Source organism: Trichoplusia ni, chromosome 14, assembly GCF_003590095.1.
Source record: "Trichoplusia ni isolate ovarian cell line Hi5 chromosome 14, tn1, whole genome shotgun sequence".
NCBI classification, from domain to species: Eukaryota; Metazoa; Arthropoda; class Insecta; order Lepidoptera; family Noctuidae; genus Trichoplusia; species Trichoplusia ni.
This window is the reverse complement of record NC_039491.1, coordinates 150,016-172,898: the sequence shown is the minus strand read 5'-3', so window position 1 is coordinate 172,898 and position 22,883 is coordinate 150,016. Positions and strand designations below refer to the sequence as shown.

At 39.8% G+C, this 22,883-nt stretch overlaps 1 protein-coding gene across 1 annotated transcript; it reads right to left on the bottom strand.

Annotated features, from left to right (window-relative positions):
* Positions 1-1,623: 1,623 nt before the first annotated feature.
* LOC113500792 (zinc finger SWIM domain-containing protein 8-like) lies at positions 1,624-22,844 on the bottom strand. Its single transcript, XM_026881693.1, has 28 exons — positions 22,572-22,844; positions 21,625-21,873; positions 21,328-21,494; positions 20,820-21,130; positions 20,377-20,572; positions 19,973-20,098; positions 18,952-19,059; positions 18,166-18,432; positions 17,662-17,808; positions 17,507-17,588; positions 17,051-17,265; positions 16,459-16,755; positions 16,018-16,235; positions 15,845-15,938; positions 15,576-15,767; positions 15,229-15,390; positions 13,886-14,100; positions 13,434-13,550; positions 12,983-13,150; positions 12,683-12,795; positions 12,474-12,571; positions 12,193-12,370; positions 11,683-11,888; positions 11,146-11,439; positions 10,284-10,888; positions 9,166-9,399; positions 8,687-8,836; positions 1,624-7,901 (listed from the first exon to the last, which is right to left on the bottom strand). Exons 3-28 carry the CDS (start codon positions 21,457-21,459, stop codon positions 7,835-7,837), a joined length of 4,992 nt encoding a protein of 1,663 aa, XP_026737494.1. The 5' UTR covers positions 21,460-21,494; positions 21,625-21,873; positions 22,572-22,844; the 3' UTR covers positions 1,624-7,834.
* Positions 22,845-22,883: the final 39 nt, after the last annotated feature.

Genomic DNA, 22,883 nt, shown 5'->3' with positions numbered 1-22,883 from the left:
TTGCCGATTCGAATAATAGAAAACGACACTGTAATCCCATTTCAATGATAGGTACGTTTCCTTATGAACAATGAATGTATTTTTTCTCCATCAGTCTAGTCTGCGCTGTAGGTCACTAGGTAAATGCTGTATCTATTTAAAGCTATGACAATTACAGATAAAAAATAGTTTACCTTTCCAAAGTAAAATGGGTTAGCGAGTTTTTCCACCGTTGGTTGCACACCATAAAACCGATAAGTTTTTCTTCAATTTACTATCACTCGCTTATCTAAATAATGACGTCTTGCAGACATAATTATATTTGTCTTTTCAATTACATAACGATACTCAAAAGTGTAGGTAAATCTTTTGATGGAGTGGAACAAGTTGCTTGACGAACAGCCGCATGTGTTCTTAACATTTAACGGGTTGTTTCCGTGCAAAACAATTGTTGTTTGGATTGGAAATGTTTGTCTTTCCTGGAGAACTGGGCAGGATGTTTCTGCTTGGTTCAAACCCAACATGGCGTTCACTTCGTAACCATTCATCGCATTGTTCGTTCGTACTCATTGTCTCGAGTATTTCTACAAAACATCTGTAATTAAATTTCCATATGTGTACTTGGGGATGAATAGTTCCTCACTTATTCACTCTTTTCTTTCAGCATGCTCCAATCTGCTTAATAGTTTCGGAACATCATATTTTTCTAGTTTCCATAGAGTTATTCTTGTCGAATTCGTTTCAATTTGGTACTTGTTTCTTGTAAGACAAAGAAGTACTGTAAATACTGTCGGCCTGGAAAATATATTATGTACACAGTCCTATTTGAGAAACCTATGGTCATAACTACCCACTCCATAAATCCTACATATAAAGTTTTTTAATCCGACAATAATTCGCAAGGACAATTTGATAAATTAACTTAAAGGCTGATAAAATCGCAGACCAGTGCGTCAAAGGCCTACAAAAGATACAAGGTAACGTTGTTTGTACGTTTAGAACAAAAGCAAAAGAACATATTTCAATTCGTAAGCCCATTTTCAATTATGTTCACAAATTAGATATATATCTTACTCACGTTTCAAGTAATAGAACACAACATTGTAAGCGTTTATCTTTGCAACATAATACTAATATAAACAAATCATTACTGCATAGACTTCCGTTTACACTTGACTATCTGATTACTAATAATGCACTTTGCATTTCAAGGTTCAAATATCCAGGAAGTGAAGCACTAGAATAAAAGGTCGAGAGAATACATAAGAATAGGAAATAGGGCACTTGGTAAGGACCTGAGTGTACTTTATTGCTGCTTCACTAAGGAGGTCAGATAGGCAGTCACTCCTTGTAAAACACTGGTAGGTCCTTGGCTGGATCCCATTACAATGGAAGCCGACCCCAACATAGTTGGAAAAGGCTAGGTTGATGATGATGATGGTGTATGCCTAGTTTACTTATATTTATGTCCTGAGGGCCTATCATCACTTTAGCGTGACAGCGCTCTATAGGTACGGCGTAGATAAACGACCTTCTTTCTCATCTGCAACAATATAACTTTAAGCGGTGATGATAGTCCTGTCTTTGTATGTGATTGTTAAAGTGTAAGATAGGGTGCTAATATCTACAAATAAAAAACACATGTCTTAGTATAGATAAGTATATTGAATAATTAAATAATATTACTTCAAATATGTCGCCAAAAGACTTATAGTGTAATCGTAAAAGTAATAAAACGTTCTAGAGTCAAAATATTTCGAGTCGGAGTAGAAACATACAGTTCACTATAGAGGGATAAATTGCAAGTTATGTAATGTACCGAATATAGAAAGGTTGATTGACATGCAACCAGCAGACTGCAAACTTGAACCTTGTTATCACAAAGTGTTCCTTCAATGTCTGTTGGTATGAGAGTGACGTGAACAAGACATGACACGGTTAAACCAGAAATCGTGCAAAACAGTCTATCATTTTACTAATTAATATTAACTATACTTTTATAATTACAACCTTCTGCGACAACGGAGCAAAATGTCTAGTGCTATATATTTAATAAATACTATATGTATGGGCACTTTCTATATTATACAGGATGTCATAAAACAATACTTTTCATATACATCGTAAAACGAATACCTAAGCAAATCCCAACCAGACAAAACTTACGATACGTGGCAAAAGCATCGTTTCCAGACACCCTGGGTTACATTTAAGACTCCATTTTCGACTATTTCAATGTTCTTGTCAGTCTTACGTCCTGCAAGTTAACATGGCGGACAGTTTTGGAATCGATCGTGGCACAAAAATTATACAGTTCGTTTTAATAATAATTTGCAAAGAATTCTTTATATGTACGAGCTGAACGATATTACACAAGGATACTTTTCCTTTTCACTGTTCGGCCGTGTTATTGCATTGAAACGCATAGGAACACAACAAAGAATGACATTCAATAGATATAGTTTTAAAAATGATGTCAAGTCAATGCACTCAAGCCAAAGATAAATATTTGTGCACCAACAAATAGACATCAACCTGTCGCTTATGTTATTCGAAATTATATAAGTACTCTGAACCCGTTCAAGAAGAGATATACTATCAATGACATTCTTTGTGTTGATACTACATTTTTCAAATAAGTAAATATGCGATACGAACAATTAAAATATCATTATATAAATTTATTACGTACACTAATAAGTAGCCATTCGAACTCTGTAAATGGTTAAATATTTTAATAGGCGGAGACACCACACTTACAAAGTGCATTAATTAAACTACAAATCCAGATGTATAAAATAATTATGCATCTTCGATATAGAACTAAACAAACTTGCTAGGCTGAATACCCTCTATACCTCTAACTGACTTGTGATGTGACGTAGTTCGACACGCATACATTGCCATGAGTATTAAAGAACAAAACTCAATACAAGTGCAGCTAACGACCCATTGACCACGATCCTGAACTATCTTTATGCGCTACTAATTGTGCCCTACCACTAGAGTTGCAGACCAACTGTGGACAAGACATACGAGCGGCACTAAACCTAACCACACGGCTACTCCGCGTGTTGCATCGGAGCGAGGCACTGGCGGCGCGGCGCCTGCGAATGCTGAGCTGGCTCAGGAGACACCCAATCCAATCTGGTGTATGTCCAATCCACATTACGCCTATGACTTAGAACGTTATATGTCCAATGCTACAATAATTTAATTGTGATTTAATTAAATTATGCTCGTTTACATGTTGGATATCGTTGAAATATACTGATATCGACGTGTTCCGAAGCGGAGTCCGACTCAACTGATATGTGATACTGCAAATCAATCGGGTACCAAAACACGTATGTAACACCTCGCGAGCCTGCCTCACACTGGGCGAATTAAAACTATGAACATGCATTAAACGACTAATTAAAATATGCTCCGTTCTAACACACTATAATTACCGAACTAACGATATATTTAATCTTTTTTTTTCATTTAAATACGCTTTAAAGTGTAAAAATAGTTTTTTGAGACTAAAGTGTCAAAGCACTCCTTAATACCGATGCAGAAGAAATATGTTTTTCGACTAAACTATACCAAAAAATGTTAATAATGCCCGAAGAGCAATATTAGATTATTATATTTTTTCAATATTGTAATATAAATATTTGAATTGTTATGTAATTTTTAATTCTTAGTAGGAAAGTGTCATAAACGAAAGACGATAGTTCAAAGAATTGCAAATTAATTTATGGACGGCAAAGTCTCTAAGACAAACTCATGTCTTTCCAAAAGTGTGTGACTATAAATTTAATTGTGAATGCGTTGAAAGAATATAGCTTACGACAAACATAGAGAAGTGCCTTATTACGAGAGTGCGAAGCTACTCTACAGTCTTTTAAAAATCAACGCAACGCAAATTAATAATACAGAATATAATTTACTACAATAAAGTCGCATTTAGCGACAGACAGTCGGGTACCATCCACGGTGTATAACTAATGACGTTACATAAACTCTAATTTTTAAGTCTGGACAACGAGGTAGTCAAAATAAATTAAATTTATTAAAATAATGTGAGTTTGAGTAGATAAAATTGGACGCGACGTGCGGAAGCGCACTCCGGAGATACGCAGTTGCAATGGATTACGAATGCAACTCACTATGAGTGTGTTTTGTAAACAACGGTACTGAAAACAAACGTCACAGTTTCCGCACAAACATGTTCCCGCATCTCCGCAGTGCAATCTCCTTGAATCTAATTATATCTAAATAAATATGACAGTACGAAACTCTTCCTAAAAACACAATCACACTAAAATACGACTGAAAACTCAAAGTGCATTATTAACGAGTTGGTAACGAGCAAGAGCTTTTGTGCAGAAGTTAATCTTAACAGGATTACCGAAGTTGACGAGAAGCTATGTAGGAAACACTATCCAACCACACATTCTGATTCGTTCTGTAATTACGATACAATGGAGACTGTAAAATCATAAACCTTTGCTTTGATCCAAATTGTTACGAACTTCAATTTATCCTAACTAGCATTCTAAAAATTTACTATCTACCGAATGCTGAAACATCCACACCTTTAATCAATGCACGTAAACATCTAAATATTGAACTAAACCTACTCGATGCTAAGGCTGGCAACAAATTACATTCCAATGTCAGATTTGATAATATTCCGTTACCTCTGATAAAATCTTTCTGTTTTCCATTCCACTTCGCGCATTATATCATGATCAATAATTAAGGGTTAAAAAATCCGCAAGAAGTCATCGAAATTTTTAGTAGATACTTGTCGCATGTTCCATGGTACATTCACGATCATAGTGTGAATATATTCAAGTCAAACATATGACCAGTTAAGGTGTGAACATGCAAAACAGCAGTTACGCATTTTTTTGTTTCAATTGACCCATTGTAATATAATTCGAAAGCTCCATGATTTCCAAGTCTTGAAATTTGAAAGCGCTACCATACACTTGATCATTAATTTGTTGCTCACACGAAAGCAGTGTAAGCAACAACCAACGGCCACTTTCCCAACAAACTTTACCAAATTACTTTTCCCAGACACTGCGTTGATAAGTCAATCATATGCAGTATCACTTAAATGTTTGAGCAATTTACACTAGCGTTCATACATCGCAAACGGATGAACACGCGAAACCAATGGCGTAACAGTCCCATAATAAAATTTATCTTTATATATTTATCCTTAATGTATGACACAAATCACTTACTTTTGCCAATTATACACATCATAAATTTCTAAATTTCATATTATTTTTAAATTTATAAATGATATATCAGTATTGCTTCAAAGTTGGAAGATATATAGAATTTACATTAATTATAAAATATGTATATAATTATATTAGGATGTGTCTTATCATTTATATTTTTTTATAATGCACATCGCTTACACCATACCGCGAACTGTGTAACTTTATATCTGACTGTGGAATGTGGGGTTCTAATGGCACAAATATCTGCAACTTGGTCGGTTGTTCAGTATATATAATTGATCATCGATAGACGCGATCTACACTAGCGTAAGCTATAGAAAAGTTACACCGTTTTGTAATCGCTTCACACAAGTACGTAATGACGTATTTTGACCAAGTGGCGTCTATTAATGCGCTTCGCTTTTGTTGCCAGCTTATGCGTCATACACGATATATTTTAGAGGCTTTCAACTCATACTACTATGCATTACAATATAAGTATATAATAATATAAACGTGTAAATAAAGTTACTATAGTTACGAACGCACGTCTACATTTATCTTCGCAAGACGTTATACTAAAACATTCATGAAACTGCAAATTCCGACAAGAGAATATCAAAAATAGTGTATCCACGGTCACCGCCTACATTCTGTCTACTATTCTGTAGTCTAATGACCTCCTTAGGTCAATTTGAATAACCTTAGCCAATTCACATTACAACATGGACTATTGTTATTAATTTTGAAACTCCATTGTTTGACATAATGACAAATTTTAGAGTTATCTTTCAAAAAAGTTAATATTTATAAATCGACTACACTAATGAGACCGCCTTAAGAATATCGTGCTTATGTTTCAGTAAACAGACAGTGTAAGTACTGTAGTCGCTTTACAATGAACAACAGTACGTAACTATACAGTCCTCGGGATAGTCAGCGAAACGTTCATATAGAGCAGTTAATACTTAAATAAACCATCGAACATATTCACCGCAATCCAAACCGCTCACATCTGATACAGAAAGTATTCTCTCATATTACATTACACTAAAAAAGCGACAAAACGCGTACAATAAATGAGTGACGTATTATTTTCTAAAAGCTTACAAAATGATAGAGATCTTCACGACATTCCGCTAAGTGGACACTGATTTGTATTTAAGTAATTATCGCCTTAATTTTTGATGTTGATTGGAAGCCCGACAGAAACGTGTCCACACTACGAGTAGCCATGACAGTCCAACAGCTGTACGTGGACTTCCCAGACCTGACATGATTGGACTATTATCCAGAGTCCACACTTGCACTAAGCGAAAACTTAGTTGCAGAGTTCACATGAAGACTTGAAAATAGTTAATTCTCTAATGTAATCAAATGCCCACCTAGCATATAGAAATAACTAAAAGCAAAAATGTTAACAATAACTGAAACGTGTTGACTCAAATAATATTAAATATGGGTAAAGTTTCCGTTATTAATAACATTTCTCATCAAATGGTTATCATTTAATATCTGTTACTCGACTGGTTAGATAGCGTAGTGACGCCCGCAGTAAGAGATATTAAAATCAAATTGGTTTCTAAAATAACTCTAATCAAAGAATGAAAACTAAATGAGCTACAGTTATGAAGTCCCACGGATATACCAAATACGGATCCTCAAAACCACTGACTAGTTTAAGTGTCAAGAATATTTCAAAATTCACGGAAAAGATGAAAGTCCTTTATATTTGTGCAATGTTTTGTATACATTATTATGAGACATAGATTGTTAACATGAAAGTGTTAAAACTCCACACGACATTGCACGGGTGAGAAGAAACGAATTAAATGTTGCTAACCTCCTCTGACAAAAAAATTGCAAAAATATGTATTTCTCTTACAATAAAACTCCGATAACAACCAAATGTCAGACTATTAGAAGCACAACCTTCATATGAGCTGGAAATTACCTCTCATGTCAGTTAGGTGAATTCATACAAGACATTACATACTAAGTGTTCAACCACCGGTAATTCTCATAGAAACAGACGTTTCCTCACCTTCTCGGGAATAAAAACGCATTGAAAATATATCCTACAAGGACAGTGTAATCATAGTAATGTCGAAATTAGTTCGGGAGTTAGCAACATTTTTCTGTGATCATCATACATTTCGTTCATACTAAGACCGATGTCCTCGAAATAGAATGTAACTGTACTAACAGAGGTACATTCTTCTCAAGTCATGTAATATTATTTGTAATTTAAGTTTCGATACGCATCTCGCGCAAATCAAGTTGTTCATGTCCGAGTTGCTTATGTGCTAGAATGTTCACAATTTTTCAACATTCTCGCGTCATTAAAATCCGTGATATATAACTCAAAAATATCAACTCCAAGTATAGTTAGCTTAATATTAAAAGCAGAATAATCATGTTATTTCGTTATTCATTTAGTACAGTGTCAATATCGATAGTTGTTCTCGATAATGTTGGTGTTGGATGTACTTAAATTACAAATAACATAATTTATATAATAGTTAGAGATTATGTAGATGGTATAGGAGCCGATATCGCGGCCATCGCCTGTGTTGTGACAGTTTGCGCGCGGAACACCGCACTCTACAAACTATCGGCTGCCGACGTCATTTGCCGTTCGTTTGCAGCGCCGCATTCAGCTGCGTCCACAGATCCTTTTTGCACGATTTTGATCTGTAAGTATTCACTACAAACTTTATTTCGTTACGAGTCTTCTTTTGAATTTGGGATACTCTACGACATCGATTGCTTGTAGCAACACATTGATATATTATGTACCTGATGTTAATATCATCATAATAGTGTGTTCACCAAAACAATTTATAAACAACGTAGACACACAACTCCTTCAAAATAACCTTAAACAAATCTAAAGACAAGTGAACCACCACCCGGGATTATTTTTTATATTATAATGACATTAGTACAAGCAAATACTGCTGATTGTGGTCAATTTAGCAATGTACATCAAAGCTCCATTCTCGTTGATCATTCAGCCGTATTTTGTTAGAAAAGCAAAGCATACAAGATGTAACAAAACTCAAATTGCCTTTAAATAGGGAGGACAAGTATGAGGGCGTCGTCAATCTAGTGCAATACAGAGATGTAGGTTCGAAACCTCAGTTATGTTTAAAGAAATACTCTAAAAGCTGTAATTTTATCTTAAACGTGTCCTGTTACACACGTTAAATTTATTTTCGAAAAATATTATTTAGATATTCAGACGCACACATAAATATTTATAAGAAAATCATTCATTATTCGACTTAACCCTATATATCATACGCAGTTCCTCCGCTACTTATAATTCATTTGTATCATTGACCCTAATATAACAACAATTTACTTTCGCGACTCTTTCATCCAAGCACAAAAAGCTCGCGTAAGTAAACCATCTTCAGAGTTTCATCACATCATGTATAATGCGGGATGTGTAGCATAACGAGTGAGGTACAGACCTGCGGAGTGAGGCGAGCCACTCTTTGAACTGCGTGTTGCCTTCGGGCGTGAGCTGGAACGCGGTGCGGGCTGACAGCACGATGCTCACGAACTCTTCATATTCCACTGTTGTCAGGTGGTAGAGCTTCTGGTGGATGCATTGGATGTACCTGTGTGAAGGTTTTAGTTACTTTTGACCTTTTCAAATTCAAGTAGACAGTAGTAAGTGTTGTGCGAAAGTGACCAAGTCTTGTAGAGATTAATAACAATTTAAAGTTTAAATATTCCCAAGAATGTACATAAGGTAATTTAATTGTTTAGAACGACTCTCGCAGCATGGAATTTAACAAACATCAAGTCACATGCAAAAGAACTTCATCAAGTAAGCAAAATCCAAATATCCGAATATCTATTAGTTTTTTTTCTATATGTCAGAGACTAAAGCGTAATAATTAGAACGAATAGTGTATTGGGGTAGTAATAAGTAGAGTAGTGTTACATCTGCTGGCACTTCTGCACGAGCGGCGCCAGCGTGCCCCGCAGATGCTGCATGACGAGGTGGTGCGGGCCGCCGCGCGCCAGCCAGTGCGCGCTCTCCACGCACAGCTCGTACAGCACGAAGGGCGACACCACGGAGTTCACGGCGCACACGCAGAACTGGTGCAGGTACTGCGCGCCCAGCCGCTTCGAGATGCGCAGCAGCCACTTCACGTGCTCGCCGTACGGCGGGTTCCTGACACACGGCCCGGGGTTACACGAGTGTTCAGAAAGGCTAGTAAAGTTACCTCGTCGTGACTCTATATCATCTTATGTAAATTAAGTCAGATTTTAATGATGTATGTAAAACTCTTGAATTTTTACCTCGTTTGTCGTTATTTAAGAGTATTTACATGGTACTGTAAAATATAATATTAACTCAACACTATAATAACCTATTAGGTTCCTATACTCTAGCCGTCTTTGAACCCATACTGTAAATACCTTAATTTTGAATTTATATACTACTTATTTCACAACTAATGCATATACAAAAGGAAGTAATGCTTGTATACAACAATGAACACCAATATAAATAATGTGATGTTACAAGTTGAAGTCCCAAACTCTGCTTCCAGGGACGCCGGACGGTGACACTGTATACCGAGTTTACTGAGAACTGCGTCTGCGCTCCGAGGCACTTTATAATATACAGCCACCCACGTTACACAACTCCACATAAGTCCTGACAAACAAAGCCAAAGACAAATATAAAAAAGCTTACATGTTTTCGTCAAGTATACAATTTGACCATACAATGAAGTATTCGATGGTTGCATGTAAGAACTATGTTAGATTATATATATTTCATTAAAGTAGATATAAACACCAAAATGAGATTATATTTCTGGGGCACATTGCATTTACTAACTAATACTGGAATAGAGAATATATCACCTGGTTACATCACTTGGCGGGCTACAGCTGATAAAATTGATTAGACATAGCCAAAACGAATACAAATAGTCAAAGTCAGTTAAATATAGTGTAGATTGTTAAAACTGTCAAATAGTAACTACCGATTCAAAGGTGATAGTTGAACAAGTCCAAGTTGAACCTAACACGAGATGAGTCTCATACCTGCCGAACTTGTTCTGCGGGCGGTCGTCATGCACGCGGCGGGCTTGAGTCTCGAGCGCCAGCATCCCGACGCGGTAGGCGGCCAGCAGGCGGCGCAGCTGCGTCTGGTTCACGTTGGGCGGCGCTTGGTTCGCTTGCACTCCGTTTCCCACGCCGGTGTTCATACCATTGCCCATGCCGTTGCCCATTGCGTTACCCATTCCATTACCCATCCCGTTTCCCATTCCGTTCCCCATCCCATTTCCCATGGCGTTTCCCATGCCATTACCCATCCCGTTTCCCATTCCGTTAGCCATGCCATTTCCCATTCCGTTTCCCATACCGTTACCCATGCCATTTCCCATTCCGTTTCCCATTCCATTGGGCATTCCGTTGGTAACGTTGGCAACTGTGTTGACATTTGGAACGCCGGATAGTGGCGGAAGGTTAGGCATGCTGGGCATATTAGGCATGCTTGGCATGCTCGGCATGTTAGACATGTTCTGCATGTTTGGCATATTGGGCATAGCGGGCATACTGGGCATGGTCGACATGGTCGGCAGGCTTGGTACACCTGCTACTCCAGTGTGAGGCGCCGGCATTGGTGGAGGTATTGGCGCTGGGTGCTATAGTATAAACGGGACTATGGATTAGTATCTTATGACTAACAGAAAGAATATAGGTATTATAAAATGAAATAAATAAATTACGGTAAGCTTATACTTTGAACGAACGTTAACAGAATTTTTCTACAGACTATGTTAGTAAAATTTCGTACACATGTGCTAACGCGAAGGTTAGTGTGTTGTAAACGAGCCGCCCGCGCACCGTCCGAGTCGGCGGTGCGCGGGAGAGTCGCTCGCGGCCGCATGTGTGTACGTACCCTAATACTCACAACTTGATGCACGGTGGCGTTGACCTGGAGGGGCGGCGCGTGCGTGACGTGCTGCGGGTGCGGCGCGTGCGGCGCCAGCCCCGGGTGCGGCGCCAGCTGCGCGTGCTGCGGCAGCGGCGGCAGCTGCGCGTGCGCGGCGTGCGGCGGCAGCGGCGCGTGCGGCCCGTGCTGCGCGCCGGGCGCCACCAGCCCGCGCACGAAGTACGGCGGCAGCGCGTAGCCCGGCCCAGGGTGCGCGCCGCTCGCGCCCGCGTACTGACAACCATTCTCGTTTATCATTGGCTAGCGAATAGTAACAAATTTATTAGTCATTGTGTATACGTCATAATACAAATAACATAAGAGTTGCGAGTTAGATTGATAAAATTGCCTAAATTGAACAAAATGAAATTTATGAAATTTAAAATTCATAAAGTTACATACTTTCTTAAAGATAAAAATTAAGTCTTACATAGAATTATTCTTTCGAACTGAATAAAACAGATAAATTCAAACTCAATTATTACGTAAGTTGAAATGACTCACCGGCAGCTGGTATATAGTTGGCGGGTAAGGATGGTATGTGAAGGAGTATGGTATAGGGTAGGGCACGGAGAGCGCGAGCGGCGGCGGCTGCGCGCGGTACTGCGGCTCGTCCAGCAGCGGCTCCGACTCCTCGTTGGCCTGGCGCAGGTACAGCTCATGCCAGTAGCGGGCCACCGTGTATAGAACTTCCGGGTACACGCCACCTCCTAGGGAAACATGGTGTAATTATTATCTGTGTCTTGGCCTTCTTGATATTCTCTTCATCCAAACTTTTGAATTGAAATCATTAATGATACCAACCAAAATCCAAAACATTGTAATACAGCTACCTGAAATATTCCCAGACTTAACCGAGACATGTAACAGTATTTTTTTTTCTACTACCTTACTGCTAAAGAGTAAAGGCCTCAACTCTTCGCTCCCTTTCTTCCATTGTTCTGGACTGGGTCTACCTTAAATTCAGAAGAATAAAAATGTTTTAGCAATACAGAAGATTGATTGCATGTGTACCTTTAGCGGCGGCCTCGACGGTGAGACAGGCCCGCTCCAGCATGGCGTCGCTCTGCTCCTTGCACTGCAGCACGGCGCGCTGGATCTCGTTGTAGTTGAGCGCGTGCGCGTGCGGCAGCACCGACAGCGCCAGCTCCGCCGCCGCGCGGACCGTGGGCACGTCGCGCCCGGAGGACGCCTGGACATACCAATCATTATTTAAGGTTAGCCTTTATACGCAACGTTCATTAACTTAAATAATTCCATGTATTTTAATGTATCTCTGCGAACTCGCTTCTTACCTTATCAGCAATACTAGCAGCCTCTGGAGGAGTCAAATGTCCCTCCCATGCATCTATGAGGAACAATATGGCTGGTGCGCCAATGTCCATTGCTTGACCTAAGAGAAGTAATAGCATTTTAATATTATACCAAACAAGTCACAAACTATGTAAAACTGAAAAAAGTTTTATAAAGTTAATATTTATAAGCAAATATTAGTGAAACTTGCCAGTGATCCAACTGACGTGGGACGAATAGGTACGACTGAGCCAGTTCGCGCTAACACAGTTATGTAGGCCTAGAGCGTAGAGGCCGAGTTGAAACGCTGCCATGTGTAATCCTCTGCAAGAGAAAGATAACATTTATTATGTTCTTCATGAGCTGAATTCAGACGTGAAAAAAAGAGAACTTAACTAATCTACTCCCATGTCATCCTTTTATCAATTAAATTTATCATTTAAAACCTTAAAACTTAAGCATTCAATAACTAACCCAAAAAAAAAAAGAATCTTGGCACAATAATCTTTACCTGTGAGGTCCATGATGCTCCCTCGCGCATGAGGGCTGTGTAAACATGCTGGTGCTTGAAGACCCGCCGGCTTTAAACAGCACAGACTTGGCCAGCTCGAACATAAAGTGTGCAGAAGCTTCCGACGGCTGGTTCGGCACCGACGGGTATATGCGCTTACCCTTATATCTGTAACACAAACTTATTTTATTGAAAGTTTCAAAGAAGATCCTTTGTGAAATATCCAGAAAAAAAAAATAGATCAGACAGCTCTTGGCCATAATGAAGGCTTTATATCAAAATACACTTAAATTTTGAGATACAATTACACAAATAAATATCATAGATACTCGAACTAATACTCAAAGCAGGACATTTCACATATTAGCCAACACGTATTAATGTAAGCGTGATTGTAGACACCACGGACAAAATATAGTGCTATACGCATATTGCTCCCTATTAAACTCGCCCATATTGTGAGACGCGCGGGTAGGACGAATTGTCTGTAGGACGAACTCCACCGCGACATACGGCAAGTTGCTGCTGTGGCGGGCCGATAGCCGGTCGGATGGCGACCTCGGCATTTCTGGACATGTCGGGGACATTAACACTGCGTTCATTCACTTATCCTGACGAGACATTGTATTGCTGGGCACACACCTTCAGATTAATTATACGATTTAAATACGACACACCAAACCGACTCATATTGACATACACAGACATTACACATTAATAAAGTATAATAATTACGTAATTATGAATACAATAAAAATGAAGAAAAAAGTAATTTCTGAAACTAGTTAAAAATGCACCCAGTTATGTAAAACTGTACACTCTGAAATCGACACAATTAATTACACAAAGCGCATTTAAATCGTCGTAACTGAAGGTGTGTTGGCATATGAGGAGCATGTTAACCTGGAGTCCTTGGGGCGAGCCATAGGCGGGTGCGAGGAGGAAGCGTGCGGCGCGGGGTGCGGCGCGTGCTGCGCGTGCGCGTGCGGCGCGTGCGCGACGTGCCCGGCGTGCCCGGCGTGCGCCGCGTGCCCGGCGTGCGGCGCGTGCGCGGGCGGGGACGCGCCGCCCTCCGACACGGCCAGCCGCTCCATGTCCCCGCTCAGGCAGACCGCCGCCTGCACACGCCATCGCACAACGTTAGGCGTGCGACACTCACCTCGCTCTCGCCCGTTGCGACGGAACGCCAGACCCGAAACACTCGCATACTATCCAACTCATAGTCAGCACGCAGTGCGAATAAATCTTACTACTAAAAGTTCTTACAAATCAATTGAAAACCACTATGAGCCTGCAAAGATTTATTTACGGTTCTTTCGCTATTGCATAGCTTCAATAGAACAACGCATAATACTACAAGTCGGCGAACTTCTAATCTACATCATATTGTAAAGCAGTCGCAAAATGACTTTCGCTGAACTAACTATAACTGTGCTTCGGGTCTAAAGCGTTACAGCGTCACACATATTATATTCAGGAATCTATAAAAATATTTCTACACAAGCAATATCGACATCACAACGTAGAATATTATGTGCTGATTATATATCTATCTAAATTATGGGGTTTTAATATTTCAGTTTGTGATTATTGATCCTTTAGATAAGTCGATATTATTTATACCAAAATATCGCAACTCGTTCAATTAATTCTGTTTTGTTTTTTAACCACCCAATACCAACACATAGTAAAACATACAAAAAATACATTTTATTCTTATTATATAAAATATCGTCATCGGCATTACCCTGCCATTCATAGCATGGCTATGTCATCAAAAATTCAGACTGGCGAAAGATTTTATGGCGATTTTACGGCACCAACATGTAGTTGTTGCTTTGGCTGATACATTTTGAGTGCAGCCAATTTGAAAGGATATTCAGTTAAGAATTAAAACGCGTGGAATTGTAGGTGGTCTGTGACATGACGACGATTGTGAGAAGAAAAACATTATAAAATGGTGGCCGAACTTTACAGACGAGTATAAGTGACAACTTCTTAAGAGAGGGTAAACTATTTCGTAACGCGAGACGTCGCCAATTTGTCTGACAACCTTTTTCTCCCACGCAAAGGAAAGCAGTAAGCAAGCTGCTCTCTCGCGTTACTTATCGATGACGCTCGATAGAGAGCCTCCCGAGAGGCACACTTTGTTTCTGTTTTTCGAATTCGAAATCACTTCACAATCAGAATCATTAAGACTTAAGGTCTATAAGTTATAGAACCTTTGAACCTCGTTTCGTACAAACCTGTGGCGGCATAGCGTTGCTGGAGTGCGGGTGGTGTGGCTGGTGCGGGTGCGGGTAGGCGGGCGGCACGTCCGCGCGGTAGGCCGCCAGCCGCGGGTTGTTCATGTAGAACAGGCTCACCATCGGGCTCTTCGTCAGCTGGTGGATCTCGCGGTCTAGGAGCTATGGATGTCCATATTTCGTTAGTATTTTATTATAACAGAGAAAAATCTTTTTCATTTACGAGGTTTAGTCTTTGTAAGTTTGTACAGTACAGTTGGTTTACTCGGCTAGAAAACCATTAGCAAGTATCAAAGACAAAAAAAAAGTTAGTTATTGCTGTTTTTTTTTAATGTTGGGAAACTTACTTTATTCATAATCCTGGCTAGTTTGACGGGATCGTCTTTGTAGAATGACAGTAATGTCAGCGCTAGTTCCCCGCGCTGGCGGCGGGTTCCCTCGCACAGCAGCGGGTGCTCTGCTTCAGACACGTTAGCCTTCAATCCCAAGGCTGCTACAGCGGCTTCAAATCCTAAAGTCTCATCGTTCGGGGACCTTGCCTGTATTAAACAAATATTAAATATTCAGTTTTCATTCTTAATGGGATTTACATGTCTGGAAAATGGAAAGTACTCACGGGATGTTTATTCTCTTTATCTGTTGCGGATAAAACGAGAACATCGAAAAGGAAGCTTGCAAGTGCTATAGGTAATAGCGCCGGTCCACGGTTCCTATAGAATAAGAATAGTCGTATATAAAATGTACCATATTTCAACTATGGAAGGTACATTTATCTTGTAGCCTTCTTACCTCAATGTACCATCACGAAGTTGCTCAGCCTTCTCTCGGGCCAAAGCTAATTGTTCAGCGCCAGTTGGCAGCTTTTTCAATAGAGCTACCAATTCCGTCTCTTGATTATTAAGTTTCACTTCCAAAGCCTTAGTACTCGCTGGTGGACGAGCCATCTCTAAGGCGAATAGGCCGACGCGGAAAGCTAATTCATGGTGTTCACTGAATTCCGCCAATACCTGTGTAATGTCAGGGAAACTTCAACGTGTGGCAAGTAAAAAAACATAACGTTGAGAAATTTATTTTCTGATAAACTTCATAGCTAATTCCAGTTTTTTTTTATAACAGTTCTTTTACCTGGGCACTTTAATTGCCAATCAAAGATATATTAGGAATTTACACAAGCTATTCTAATAATGTATGACTATAACATAAGTATATGCTCAATGTAAGTGTACTCACGGTGCAGAGGAAGGCGCACTTGGCGAGCGTGGCGGAGGCCAGACAGGAGAGGCGGTGCGAGGCGGCGCAGAGGCGCGGCGCGGTGGCGTGGCGGCGGCGCGCGCGGCGCGGGTCGCCCGCCAGCGCCAGCGCCGCGCCCAGCGCGGGCGGCCGCGCCAGCAGCTCGCGCGCCAGCCGCGCGCCCAGCGCGCACGCCTCGCGCGCGTGCCCGTGCGCCTGCAGCCCCTCCGCGCGGGCGAACGAGCCCTCCCAGCCGCACGCCCAGCCCAGCGCGCAGCCGCTGCCTGAGGCCAAGGCCTGCACGACAACACGCTCTTGTTTCAAAACTATCAACGAAAACTTTGCAGGCTCGAACTTGGGCGTGTACCGTAGTGCCAAATGCATATGAAATTACCTGATCCTACCAAAACTTGAAATGTAAGTGGTCAAAAATGTTCTTTACCGAACTTGCGCGTGCCTATTTATAAAATTAAAGGCTTAAATTTTATCTGAGTCCATTGATGCACTCTGCTCATCCGAATGATTTGAAAAGTAGTCGACCATCTGAAAAACTTGCATCAAAATTAAACAACTTTCACCAAATTAGACTTACAACGTTACTCCCAGAGCTAGTTCCTTCGCCGGCTACAGCTCGCCTAGCAGCGGCCGTGTCATAGAAGTACAGGTTGCAGTCATCATCCGAGACCGACTCGTCATTAGAGACGCGACGATGAGCGTCATCCGAGGATACCGGGGGAGAACTCGACTCCTGAGAGTCTGTTTCTCCACCACTCTGCTGGAGAATTTCTTCCTCGTTCTCGCAAAAACCTTTGTTATAAATTCCTTGTTTAAATAAAATGAATTAGGGTACCTAATATCCAACCTAGAATAATTCAGAAGACAATTAAAGAAATCGATTTATACAAATACTGTTCTTTTAATATATTTTTTTCTGTAGCTCATAAGAAAGCTCGTACGACAAACCCGCGAAATTACAGTAAAATGAAAGGCTCTTTAGTTAACAACACTTTCTTAAGATCCTAAAAATTGCTGTATAAAATAAACTTACCCTCCGATGAAACACTGGAATGATTTCCATCACTCGGTCCAGAATCGCGAGGAGGGTCACTCGGCAGCTCAGCGCCACAAGGCTAGTACAATAGAAAAAAAAGTTTTAAAGAAACGTCAAACACTTTAATTAAGCCTTTGTTGTGTAATACATACCTGACTTGATGGTCCAGGAATAGCTAGATCAACAGCAATGTGACTCCTATGTATGGAAGTGCGATGTCTCTGCATCGAAGGATCAGGGTTTGTCAGGCGATAACTCAATGACATCTCATTGTTCAGCACTGCTTTTGATGAATTCACCTACAAATGTAATCCTTATTAACTTCTGTTAAAAATGCATTTAGATTGACAAGGATGATGAAGTGTATAATTGGATTTTTATTTACACCTTGCATTCTTGCAGTCATGAACTTTTTGTACCAAACATCTTAATAAATGTACATATATAATTACGTTACATAACGTTGCTTGTCCGCCATGGACTCGTTTGCGCAGCGTGTTTAGTTTGATCCTGTTCGAAAGATGTCTTCTCAATTTTTATTATTGATCTCAATATTATTATTACCCTCCTACTTACCAGGCGGACAAGGTCGCGGTCAGCAGCTAGTATATACAAAAGCTAGTATATATAAAACTTACTTAAGGATATCTACATACCTGATGAACACTATCATTCTGTTTATCAGCATGTCTGAAAATGGTGAAGGGGCTGTGGTACAGCGGGTTTAAGTCCTTGGTGTAGGTCACCCCGGGTATCTGATAGTCATCCCACTCGAGGAAGCAAGCCTCCATGGCGGGGTGGAAGCCGGGGAACACCTCGTTCTCACTAATACCATTGATGTAAGGCGAATGCGAGTGAATCCGCGAGGTGTGGCGAGTATGAGACGTCGAAGTGCTGATGTGGTTGTTGCGGTTCTTCGCAACCTGGTCAAATCAACAAGTTATATTTTTAGATGAGTCTTTGTACTCATACGTCAGTCAGTTAAGTCGTATAAGATGTATTTTTCATTTCAAAAAGTATTGGCTAGGAACACCACTTGCTTGTGTAAAATGCGTACTGGTAAGTGGCGCCACACGAGAGTTTGTTTCACTTTAAACGCGTATATTTTTTTCATAAAAAAAAAGTGCGTTACCAATATTTTTTGGAAATCTATCTGGCGGACGCATCACTTTTGTTTTTGTCACATACAATAGATAGGGTATGTAAACACACGCATATGACCAAAATGGAGATTTCCATTTTTAAGGATTGTGATGTTTAGTAAACGCTTTGTAAAAAATGGGGTTCATTAAGTATCTTTCAAAAGTTAAGTTAAGTGTGTTAATGTCTTTACATTTTTAGTTTTCATCTATTTTTTTTGTATTTGTAGTTATAAGTGAAATTTTAAAACGAAAGTACCTAGGAGTTGCAATTTTCATCAAGTCTGATACGAAACAACTTACCTTATCAAGCACTTTCATGTGCCATTGAGCGAATTGTTCATGCAGCGTATCACGTTCATGCGGTGCCAGAGCAGGGTTGAGCGCGGCTAGACGCCATAACACGACGACCTGTTACAAATGGGAAAAGTATTTTGATTTGTCAATAAAGTCTTTACGCGTGGAGACAATCACAACAACTATTTTTGTTGATTTAAAGGTAATGTTGCATGTTAAAAGGTAATTGGCTCTATTCATTGTCCAAATTCAAGAATTCGTAACTCATGAGACTCAAACACGGAGATTAAATAACGAATTGGAGGGTCGTGTAAAAAAAGGAAATTGTAAAACGAAATATTTCGATGTTTTTAAGAAGACACACTACTTTTTTATGAAGTTAATCAAAACAACTTCATTGTTTCCTTTAAGTAAAGTGTAATAGAACTCAACAAGTAAAGACGCATCGCGATAACTGCATCGCATAGAACAGACTACAACTCGGGTTTAAGTTCTCATTTAGAGCATTGATAAGTCTGCCCACAACGAGTTATGATTCGAAGTCATATCTATACTAATATATAAAGCTGAAGAGTTTGTTTGTTTGAACGCGCTAATGTCAGGAAGTACTGGTTAAAATTGAAATAATTTTTGTGTCAAATAGACCATTCATTGAGGAAGGTTTTAGGCTATATACCATCACGCTGCGACTAATAGGAGCGAAGATACAATGGAAAATGTGGAAAAAAACTGAGCTGGTATAAATAACAAATTAGATAAAATAACAAATATCTTCTAACCACGCTGACGAAGTCGCGAGCAACAGCTAGTAATTTATATAACTTCATATTCAGCATACATAACCTTTAACTTTCTTTTGAAGACATTCATATTCATTATGAAACCTAAGTTCTATCAAAAGAGAACAACCAAGGACAAGAATGTGTCCATCATTGACCGGTGACGTAGATAAACCTTGCAATACGCTAACTGGAAATATTGCTAAAGAAAATGAAAGTTAACTTCACTGCTACGTAAGTATATTTACCTCGTCACATAGTGAAGAGCAGGCATGTTGTGCGGCAGAGTTGCCGCCGCTGCCGCCGTGCTTGCCGCCGCCGCCGCCGCCCCACGCGACCAGCGCAGCCTTTGTCGTATACCACCATACTATGATCTATATCAAAATTTGTTCAGCTCATTAAAGCTTTATTTTACCACATACTGAATTACTTATTGTTGGCAAATAAACTGTGTATTTTTTTTTTAACATTGGCTTAAATAAAACTCGGGAGTCAGTAAAATGTTCGAATGAATGAAAATACTGTATAAGCAGCCAAGTTACCTACCTTCCGCTAAACTCTAAGCGGAAATACACTTCTACAGTTTATGACTTTCCATAAAAAAAAAACTAAAGTATAATAAACGAAAAAAAAGACTAAAATACCACGTTACCTGTTCACAAGCCATGACCTCTTCGGTTATGATCTCCAACAGAGGTATAGCATTTCTATCATTCCTCTTGAACATCTCTCTGACAATAGAGAGTAAGTTCCACATTCCCTCTGGCTCCCTCCCCCTCAGAGGGCGCAGCAGCGATGACCACTCGGCCGCAGCGGGAGGTGCGCTTGTACTTAGATAGTTGACGTCACTGTACAACGTGAAATTATCAAAATAATGTAACTCAGAAATCTTCATTTTTTATTATAAAAAGCTTTCTGTTATTGGCCGAAGCTGAGCGCCGAGCATAGTAAACAAGTCTCTTATACAGAGATATTTGTATACTAAACATGGTTCACGAAATTTATACAAAAATGAGTGGAATATAAGATAGAATAAGCTGTCAGCTGTTGGGGATAGATGGGTGGGTTAATCAACTTATGAGCTTTGACAAATACCTGAAGACTATAGGAGTTGGGACACAAAACTTGACCAAGATCTTATTGATGTTGTTATGCAAAGTCTTCTCATCGAGGAACCAAGAGGTGTACTCGTAGGCGGAAGCGCCGGCAGTTGGGTCCGGGGCTCCGCAGGTCGTGTTGATTGGGTTCGGCTGCGCTGACAGAAGCTCGTCCAGTATACGCTGAGCTGTTGGTAGGACTTGCCGCGGCAGTTCCGATATCAAGTATTGTGCGAACTTCTGCAGCTGATCTCTTCGTAACCGTTGCAGTGATTCCGACACTGGTGCTCTGAGGCATACTTGTGTTGGCTAGGGAAATATCATCTTTGTCAATGACAAAAAAAAAAGTACTCAACTACGCAAAATGGAACTCAACTATATTTTTCTAAATCTACAAAAATTGCTACTGTTGCAGGTTTAAGGTGTTAGGTAGTAGCCTTTTTATTTGTATCTACAGATTTTTTTATAGTAAAAAGTGTAGTCCTAGAGAAATATGCATAACTTACAAGATGTATCCGGTACAGACAAACAGCTACAATGTGCGAGCACCAATGTGCTGTAGATGAGCAGGTGCAGTTGCATGATGATATTCTTTGCCTATCGAAGGTCACTGCCACATTGAACTGACCTCTGGGCATACTAAGTACAACCACTGTCGCTGATAAGTGGAAACCTAAGACAAGGAAACAAATAAACACATCTTTAGAATAGTACTGAAGATCTTCTTGGATTAGTAAAGCTGATTGTTCAATTCTCATAAAAAAATAAATATCAGATGTGTTTATTGGGAAGTGTTTACTTACCGATTTGTAGGACATCCTTGACTGCCCGATCTCTGAACAAATGTTCACCTTTCTGAAACTCGTCAGCGGAACCATTTGCGAGACACGAGTACAGTCGGATGTCATCTTCACTGTCTGGGAAACTCCAGAATGCAATCTGCAGCTGCAGTTGCTCCGGCACGGGTGGATAGACATGTTCAACTAATTCAAACGGTATGTGTGACGCTACACATTTGGCAGCTAGTTCACTAAGAGTTGATACTGTCTTTTCTGTAAATATTATTGAAATGCTCAACTTTTAGTTTTTTATGGAATGAAATAAATGTGTTCTATGATAATATTATGATACAAGTATGATAAAATTAAGAGTGGTTCATATGTGTGGCTACATACATCCAAGGATGTCAAGGCTTGGAAACTTCAGATGGGCACTTGCCTACCTGTAGAGTAAGCCACAAGTACTTGAACAGGTTATTTTGAGACTGTTCTACTAACATACTTCAGATTAGATAATGTTACGTTTTTTTTTTTTGTAATTTTGTAATGTTTTGGAAATGCATTTTTTTTGCGCTAAATAATAACAAAATGTGATAACAAAAATACAGTGAAAGTTAGAAAGTTAACATTCAGATATGTTACTTTCTCTTGCTTCAATTCAAGGTATCAATAAAAAACAACCCACTACAGCACAAAAAGGGCTTGTAACCAAAGGTATAATTATACGCGCAGTTCACTCAAAGGTAAACGACTTCTAGCACCTGTTCTTTGTATCACTGCACACAATGCATCTACCTTTAGCCCATGACATAAAATCTTTTCAATGAAAATGTTAACTAAATACCAAAATACCATTAAATTATGACATAAAATGATCTCAATATCCCCATATAAACGCGTGATTCGAAGTAAAATGTTTTGCTCAGCCATCATTTCGATAGTTTGAAACAAAGAATCAGCTGTATAGTTACCTTGAATTGTCTTTTTCGTAGAACGGTTGCCGAATGTATTCTGAAGGTTTGGGCGTCTCCAGCCTCGCCAATTGTTGCACAGGCTCTCGGGTTCCGAGCTCCAGCTGCATAAGGAATCTTCTTCGAACCGTTCTGAATCCTCGAAACTAAAATGGTCAGCCTCCTCCCAGTCGAGTAGGGGAGACCCCACGTCGACTGGGGCGGCTTGTCGTCCCCCTTTTCCATTATTATTTGATGCCCCCGCCACTTTAGCAAGATTTATTGAAATAATATCTCAATAAAATTCGCTGCAAGCTGCAACACTTCAGCGAA